The 9,415-nt window shown below is 43.5% G+C and overlaps 1 protein-coding gene across 1 annotated transcript; it reads left to right on the top strand.

Moving 5' to 3' along the window:
• Positions 1–7,139: 7,139 nt before the first annotated feature.
• LOC144821714 (claudin-24-like) lies at positions 7,140–9,049 on the top strand. The gene has a single exon (XM_078678929.1). It carries the CDS (start codon positions 7,167–7,169, stop codon positions 7,821–7,823), a length of 657 nt encoding a protein of 218 aa, XP_078535055.1. The 5' UTR covers positions 7,140–7,166; the 3' UTR covers positions 7,824–9,049.
• The last annotated feature ends 366 nt before the right edge of the window (positions 9,050–9,415 follow it).

Raw genomic sequence — 9,415 nt, 5'->3', positions numbered from 1 at the left:
CGCATACACTCTTTTCCAAAACACATCACCACCCCTTTACCTTTCAGTTTCCACTCATCAACAATACTTTAAACACAAATACTTCTCAGAAACAAACTACATCATCTCCTCTCACTACTCCTCAAAATTAAAACAACACACACACCAGCACAATAAAATCTCCCACTACCTCACAATACTTTCCATTACGAACTAGAAACATAAACCCACTCCCACCCTCCTGTCTTCACAAATAATACACACCCTAAACCAACTCTACTGCCAAGCTTTCCCACTTCCCCCACACCTAACACATATACAGCAACATAGCAACTCTCTTTCAACTGCCTCCCATCTATTGGACAATTTAGAACCTACAACATGACCCGCATGCTGCACCACTACCCCTAACTCATACACCTTCCACCCTAAACAGATGCAAACAAAATAAACAACATGCCACTCTTCACAACTTTGCATTTCTATCTCTTCTACATAGCAAGGATACTCTACAAAAACAACACACCTCACCAACTCACTCTCAACCACCATCTCCACCACATACACACACTCAGACCCATCAAAATACCTTCTTAGCCAGATGGATGAGGAATACGATACAGAAAAGCTACACTATTGCTATCCTCAAACAGCTCATACCAGTACTAAGAACACACCTACTACAAGTCCACAAAATACTGCTCACTCTTCTACAAAACATAGTCACACCATCACCAAAACACATTCTCTAAACTGCCTACTAATAAATGATTGATCACTCTCTGAAAACAAGCATTGCATCTACGACCTTCTCACTGACACACAACCTGACTTACGCTTCATGACTGGATCATGGATAGTAGATGACATGGCTCCAGTGTTGCATGAACCCATTCTTCTAGGCTATCACACTATGACACACAAATGTATAGGGAAAAGAGGAGGTGGCCTAGCTGTGGTATTCAAGCAAATATTACATATCACCAAGGCTGACAACATCTCCATACAAGGTTGTGAGGCCTTCTTCATCAGATGCAACCCTACACCATCTTCCTCCTATAGCTTCCTAGTCCATTACAGAGCTCCACCTAGCAATGCAACATTCCCAGACACACTTCTAGGCACACGTTCCAACCGATAACACTACACTCCAACCTTTGCATTCTTAGTGACCTAAACATTTGCTTTGGCAAACCCAATATGCCTCATCCGAAAACAATAATTGTTTGTCCTAGACGCACTGAACCTACTTCATATCATTCACAAACCCACACACACCGCTGGACACATCCTAGATGTCATTTTTGTAAGTACAGAACTAGTTACCTTTCAAACTATTACTCACGTCACATGGTCAGACCAACATTTGCTTGCTTTCCAACTAAAACAACACAAAGTAACACACCTAAAACCACTGTACATACATCCACCTATCGACAGTGTAACAAACTCAATTTTGAACACTTAGAAATACAACTAACATCCAATACATATCTAGGCACACTAAATTTCGTTTAAAAACTACATAAGTGGCTACAGGAAGCTTTTGCTATCATAATACCACTAAGAACAACAAAACGGGACAAAAATTAAACAGGCACCGTGGAGAAATATAGAGCTAGCTAAAAGAGATAAAACAGCAAATTAGAAAGCTGTAACACACCTGGCTCAAAACAAACACCAATCAAGACAAACTTTGCCTACAGAAACTTAACAGATTATACAAGTCAACAATCAAAAAAGCTAAAAAAAGATACTCTTCTGACAGAATTCAAAATGCTAAATTTGAAAATAAAGAATTCTATAAAATTCTCACCGAATTTCATAAACCAAATTGCCTAGAAGAAACTAATTCCATTACTCAAGAATGCACAGAAAAACTGGCAAATCATTACACATCCAAAGCAGACATGTTTGACTCCTATTTAAAACTAAGGAAAACCACCAGCGCTAACCTTTTTCCAAAAAAACCTCAAGGAGTAGACTAACCCAGCCTCAGCATTCCTTCCAACAAATATCATGCAATGAATTTATGGATCTGATCAAAGCAAGTAGGCCTGGCAGCAGCCCTTCTGGCCCATCTCTACCACAAACCTTCAACAGCATTCTCCTAACAACCTCTGATACCATACCAGTAAGAAACAAAATCAATAATTCCTTAACTACAGTAGACCTAAAAAAAAGTTATACATATGCTCATTACTAAAGAAAACAAACCTGGACCCGCTTAACCTGACAACAACAGACTGATTACAAATGGCCCTTTCCTGGGCAAATTGTTAGAAAGAGCAGCAGTCGCCCAGTTGTCACACTTCATTGAAGATAATTCCAGACTTCCAGACTTCCAAACATGATTCCTTCCAGGCAGAGGCACTGAATCTGCCGTAATTGCCATCAGTGATGACCTTAGGAACACAGTTGACCAGAACGGGGTTGCTGCAGTACTTCTCATGGACTGCTCAACTGCCTTTGACAAAGTTGACCATGACACTCTAATCCAAAGACTCTACGAAGCCGGCATAGATGGGAATGCTCTTGGCTGGATCCCATCCTACCTTAAAAATAGAACAAATGTCATGCATACCTCCCTGTCTTATCCAAACTGTACTTCACAAAAGCAGGGTCCCTCAAGGCTCTATCATCTCATGCATGCTTCGCAACACCTACATGAAGTCATTACCGGCACTGAGCAATGCATTTCACCTCAAATGCTATAACTATACAGAATCAAAAAGAACAATTGATGGACAGAATACAGAACAATATTATACATTCACCCCAGTACCGAGATCTGGGCCTAAATCCATCGTTTTTTTGCTCACAATGCCATTCCAGTTTGGACCCAGCCATATACAAATCAGTCTTGACCCTGCGCCCAATGGGAACAGTCCACCCCTAACTGCCAGGCCAGGTCCTCCCTGGACTGGATTCAAGCATCCTAGGGCTGGTTTCGGGCTTCCAGCCCTCCGGTAGCTTGACTCCTGTGGCATGGAGAGCACGGGACCCAAGTCAAGGCGTACCCATCCCACTCGGGGTGACAAATGCAAAAAGAACAATTGACGGACAGGATGCAGAACAATGTCATACATTCACCCCAGTACTGAGATCTGGGCCTAAATCCATCGTTTTTTTGCTCACCATGCCATTCCAGTTTGGACCCAGCCATATGCACATCAGTCTTGACCCTATACCCAATGGGAACAGTCCAGCACGAACTGCCAGGCCAGGTCCTCCCTGGACTGTAAACAAGCATCCTAGGACCGATTTTGAGCTTTCAGCCCTCATCAGCCAGGGTAGCTTGACTCCAGTGGCATGGAGAGCAGGGGACCCATGTCTAGGCATACCCGTCCCACTCTGGTGACAAATGCAAAAAAAGAATTGATGGACAGAATGCAGAACAATATCATACATTCAACCCAGTACAGAGATATGGGCCTAAATCCATCGGTTTCAAGCCATCCTGGCTGAAGAGGGGTGAAACTCCGAAACCGGTCCTAGGATGCTTGTTTCCGGTCCAGGGAGGACCAGGCTTAGAAGTTCGGGCTGGACTGTTCCCATGAGGCACAGGGTCAAAACTGATTTGCATATGGCCAGGTCTAAACTGGGGTGGCATGGAGAGCAAAAGAATGATGGATTCAACACAGATTTCTTGACTGGGGGTGAATGTTTTGATTTGTTCTGCATTCCGTCCATCAATTGTGTGTCTTTTGATTCCTCGCCCGATGTGCGCTGGATATGGCCAGACGTGGGTCCCGGGGTCACTGTGCCACTGGATTCAAGCTATCCTGGCTGAAGAGAGGTGAAACCCTGAAACCGGTCCTAGGATGCTTGTTTCCGGTCCAGGGAGGACCCGGCTTAGCAGTTCGGGCTGGACAGTTTCATGAGGCACAGGGTCAAGACTGATTTGCATGTGGCCAGGTCTAAACTGGGGTGGCATGGTAAGCAAAAGAATTATGGATTTAAACCAGATCTCTTGACTGGGGGTGAATATTTTGATTTGTTCTGTATTACGTCCATCAATTGTGTGTCTTTTTATAACTATACAGAAGGCATACAAATACTTCTTTAAACTAGAAAGACCCAAAGACATCGTAAACTCACAAATGTTCAGTTGCCTAAGAGCCCTTGATCGGTGGATGACATGGAGCCATCTCAATGTAAATGCTTCCAAAACAGAAATACTCACATGTGGCGTTTGGATAAATGATGACACACTTGGTGTCCGACGATTTGGGAACACCGCCTAATGTATCTAAAGAAGGAAGAAACCTCAGAATTACCATGGACTCCAAGCTATCAATGAATGCCCAAGTGCACAAACTAGCAAGATCAAGATTCATTACTATAAAAACTCTGCAGCGCACCTTCCTCACATGGGATTTTCACACAAGGTCCAGGCTAATATCTCTCTTGTACGGTCTAAACTCGAATATGCCAATTGTCTCTGCCACAAATCGTTATTAACTATGAAAAGACTACAACGGAATCCGTACTCTGCTGCCAGACTACTCCTACATGTAAAGCCACAAACCCACATCTACTCTGACTTGCAGGCCCTACATTGATTCCCGGTTTCCAGAAGATCCACATTCAAGCTGCTTTGTATCACCCACAAAGTGATACATGAAACAGGGTCGCTCTTCATCAAGAAAAAAATTGCCAAATACATTCAACAAAGGAACACCCGCTCTAGATTGGCACCTTACCTCAAAATCCCACCATAAAAGAAAATAAACATAGGAGGCACATACTTCTCTGTTCAAACAGCCGAACTATGGAACTTTTTACCCCTAAAGACAAGATCCATTGATAACTATCTTATCTTCAGAAGACTACTCAAAAGAGTTGGCTCTTCCCCATATAACCACCATACTCAAACAGAAATATACTGCATATTCCTGTATATATGAGCATTTATTTGGATTATATGTATGTATCTAGATATGTGTATTCCTTTGTATAAATGTATATAATATTTATGTTGATAAATGGATAGATATTTGTTAGGTCTGCTTAACAAATGTACATATTACCTATGGGTATATTATTCTGTGTTTAACTAGTTTAAAGGTCACTGCATAAATAAGTAAATTTGTTCATAACTATTTATCTACAGTTGCTTCACTATTGAATTATTAAAAGTAAAAAAGGAATTATGAAGACAAATAAATTAGTTTAAATGTCCAGCAAATCGTGAAAGTCTGAGTTTAACCCCTTCGATGCTCATGACGGAACGGTTCCGTCATGAGCGTCGGTTGGCCTGTGCTCATGACGGAACCGATCCGTCATGAGCACGTTGGCTCATTAGAACGCTCAGCACAGCGCGAACATTCGCGCCGCGCTGAAGCGGTTAATAAATACAACTTAAATCTAGATATATTACCTTTCTTATACATATATACCTTCCATGCACTTAGATATCTATATTTATTCCTTTACTTCTAACTCAGCATCTCTCATGCACTACCTTATATCTCGCCCTACATCTCTCTCATTATATTCTCTACCTCCACTCTCTGGCTCATTCCAAACCCCATTCTATGACTATGATCCCCAAAATAACCCTTTCTAGACTCTTCCTTCCTCTACCGCTCCTTGCATCATTTCGAAACGCTTTTACTATTCAGATATCCCTAACAAGCCTTTCTAAGCCCTCACCTCAGGTGTTCCCCCTAGACTCATCTGATACCTCATCTTTCTCCCTAATCCACTTCTAGAGACTCTCCCCCCTCCATCTCTCCTTTACTCATCCCAAATGCCTCCTACTGCTTTTTCTCCTAATAAACACTTCCAAGACCCGACCCTTTCCTCTTCTATACCTCCACTATCCTTTTCAATCCAACTAACAGACTCACATAACCACCACTCACAATTAATTTCATATTTCCCTATACTAATTCACCAATCATCCTTTTTGGGTTCCGGAGTAGTGTGCTTCTCGCCGTAAAGAGCTTTGACACCTCATCAGGGGTATTAAGCTCCATATAAATTCAATTACAATTACTGCCTTTCATTCAGTTCTCAAACCCTCTGGGCAGCTTCAGGTGCCACCTGCTCTGGTGCCCTCTTACCCAGGTATGTCTCAGACCCTGACATTTTCACGCCACAAGATTACTGAAGCTAGGGCACTCACAGACTACTATCGCTCCAAAAAGATACGTAATGCAGGGCACAAGCAGCCACCCACCACACACTGCACCGAGTTGGGGTCCTCTCACTATACCTTGTACCCTTGCAGTAAACAACATGATGTTCCTCAGTTGTTCCCAAGCTTTTGCTAGGGCCAAGTCAGTTTGTCCCATTTCTTTTTTATAAGCAGAAATAGTACAAAAATACATAATGTTCTGTTCACAGTACTATGGCCGCAGCTGTTCCACTCACTGAACAAAAAAAATCCAACAAAGCGGTAAAAACTACGGGAACTGCAGAGGGACAAAACGCAGGGACGGTATCAGGCTATTAAAGGACAGGCATAGGTGGAGACTAACAGGAGACTTAGAATGCTGCATCTAGCATGGATATGGGCGCAATCGGCATGCCTGTTGGACGCTATCTGCGATCCGTACCAAACTACGTGTTAGAAACACGTCTGAAGTATGATTACTTTGGCAGTCACGGAAAAGACGTTTCAATTCCAGCCTAAATGCAGCAGGAGCAGAGTCAATGAAAGGAAATTCCAGCGTGAGAACCTTTTGGGTGGCTCGCTTGCCAGTTCTCTGGTTCCTTTGTCACTCATTCCACCCCCACTCCCCCGGAGTACGCACACACCTTCCTGCTGACTTTTTCTAACACTTTCATTGTCAGGAAGGCACCTCCCCATTACAAGGGGACATTGATTGCATCTTAGGCAGAGAATTGCGTTGCAGTGTTTTAAAAATAGAAATAGAAAAGATCCCAAAGAAACGCAACAAAAGCCCTGAGGTTATCCTGACCACACCTGTGAAGTGCGTGCTGCGCTGGGGGGGGAGGGCGGAATTCGAACACCTCTGAGCTGTCTTCTAATAACAGCCCAATTGGCAGGCATCCTTTGTCTGAAATAGTATACATCATTAACAAGGAAAAGAAAACTAAAACGCATGCCAACAATAACAGCAGGGGTTGTGCCAATCGCTTATATTCCGCACCAGACAGAAGCAAGCCCCATAGCTTGGTCACAGTCACCGACGCTGAGAGGGGACTCGCCGACAATGGCTCTGATCAACAAAGTGGGACTTCAAGGCTGCGGGATATTCTTGCCTCTCTTCGGATGGGTTTTGTCTTGCACGGCTACCTGGGTCCCGCTATGGAAGAACTTGAACTTAGATTTAAATGAAATGGAAATCTGGAACATGGGACTCTGGCAGGTGTGCATCTTCCAAGAAGAAGGCCCGATGGAATGCAAGGACTACACCTCTTTCTTGGCTCTGCCGCCGGAGCTGAGGATTTCCAGGGTCCTCATGTCCCTGTCCAACGTGTTGGGGTTGCTGGGTCTCGTCTTCGCGATATGTGGCCTGGACTGCCTGACGTGCGGAGGAGAAGGCACCAAGAAGCGGCTGCTGCTTCTCGCAGCGGTCACCTTTTACTGCGCTGGACTCACCACTCTTTTCCCAGTCTCTTGGGTGGCGTACATCGCAGTCAAGGAATTTTGGGATGAAGACACTCCCGAGCTGGTGCCCAGATGGGAGTTTGGCGAAGCGCTGTTCATGGGCTGGTTTGGAGGCGTCTTTCTCATTCTAGGGGGCATGTTGCTCACGTGTTCTGCTTGCTGCAGCCGCGCGCAGCCACAGTTGCCGCATTATACCCCCACACAGCAACGAGTGCAATATGTATATGTGGAACCTAAAAACGCTGACCTGAGAATTTAAGACTCCTGTAGGGACCAGGACAACATCTCTGTGTTCTTGCAACACTGGGTCCAAAATGTGCACACCGGATTCCAGCACATCCAATGGAACATACCTTGGACCCTGCAAGCGCCCGGATACCCGCTCGTGTGATCAGCAGCGCTATACAAATCAACTGATTGATGGATTGTTGAGAATACCTGGTGTGTAGGGAATTATCCGACGTCGCTGAACAGTACTGTTACTTGTGTTGCACAAAGACTTCAAGCACCTTCATTCCGCTCACAGAGCAGTTGATGGGCTGGACTTTTAGCAGCAATGACGATTTCCCTTGGCTCTACCTAGGCTTACATCATGCACTACAGCTTATATTTGTTTTCACAGAATAGCCCGGTCTTTACATACAGTGGTATCCCGGAACACTTTGCTCTACTAAAGTCCTGAATTGTAATGTGCCCGTATCCGGGGCTGCTTTATGCAAAATAATGTTATTCACAATCTGCAAAATGATGTTTAATCATTGTAAAATGTACTTGACGCACTGATGAGAGAGTGTTTGTCTGTAGCCTGTTTTAAGGACACAAGCCCTCTAAATGAATGTATGTCTATTATATTTAAAAAGTAGAACGTTGTAGCCACTCCCTTCTAGGTTTCCAATTTACTGTTCATCATTTTCGGACAGTGTGATGACCGTTAACATTTGCTGGCCAACTTTGACTGTTCGCACAATATTGCCCAGTGCTCAGCATTCAGACTGGGTGGGCTCTGGTGTGGGATACACGGAGAACTCCTACATCATAGTTTCTACTTCAGTTCCCAGAAGAATGCGCTTACAATGATGGCTTCCTTAGTCTTCTGCCATTTTGGTTTCTTCAGCTCTGCTAACATTACGTAGCACGCAATGCCGGTTTTAGCCTTAGGTAGTACAGCGTTCACCAATCACGTCGTCATAGGTGCTTTATGCGGCAGACCCAGGGCTGTCATTGCGAGTTTCGCAACAACGGTGCGACACTCGCATTGACGTGAGAGGGCCAGTTCGACAGTTTCGAGGCTGGTGTGGTTTGGGAGGACGTGTGGTGCCCCAAAGGCAGTGCTCAGTAAAAAGATTGGTGGAAAAGTCTATATCTATCTAAATGCCCGAAAGACGCCCATGTTCTAGGAGAAGCTTAATTTCACTCGATTCGCTATTAAATCCGTTGGGAAGTGGTTGCCAAATGTACTTATAAATAAAAGTATTTTATGAATGAGCTCTGAATTGTGCAAGTTGTCTGTTGGTATGTAAATCGATTTTAGTTGTCAGAAAAAGTAGAGCATTAATTAAAAAGCCATCAAAGTGTTTTTCTAAATAGTTTTCAATATTTGTACACAAAATGCTAGGTTTTCTTTAACTCCTTTGAACTAGTTAACTGCTATTAACAATTCTATTTTAAGAACCCATAAACACATTTGTAAGCTATGGAACATTTTGAAACGCTCTTATAAGAGTCAGCTCTGCAGTTAATCATTTAGTGACAATGATCAATTTAACATTGCAGGTGCAAAATTCTCATGTGCAAACTGATTAAGGTGACTTTGTGTATATCCAAAGTACATTTGAACATATGTCTGGATGT

Source organism: Lissotriton helveticus, chromosome 2_2 (genome assembly GCF_964261635.1).
Source record: "Lissotriton helveticus chromosome 2_2, aLisHel1.1, whole genome shotgun sequence".
In the NCBI taxonomy this organism is placed as follows: domain Eukaryota; kingdom Metazoa; phylum Chordata; class Amphibia; order Caudata; family Salamandridae; genus Lissotriton; species Lissotriton helveticus.
The sequence above is the reverse complement of the archived record's forward strand: the minus strand, read 5'-3'. Positions and strand labels throughout refer to the sequence as shown.

Coding starts and splice junctions, on each gene's coding strand:
- LOC144821714 (XM_078678929.1), top strand. CDS start 7,167: ATGGCTCTGATCAACAAAGTGGGACTTCAAGGCTGCGGGATATTCTTG.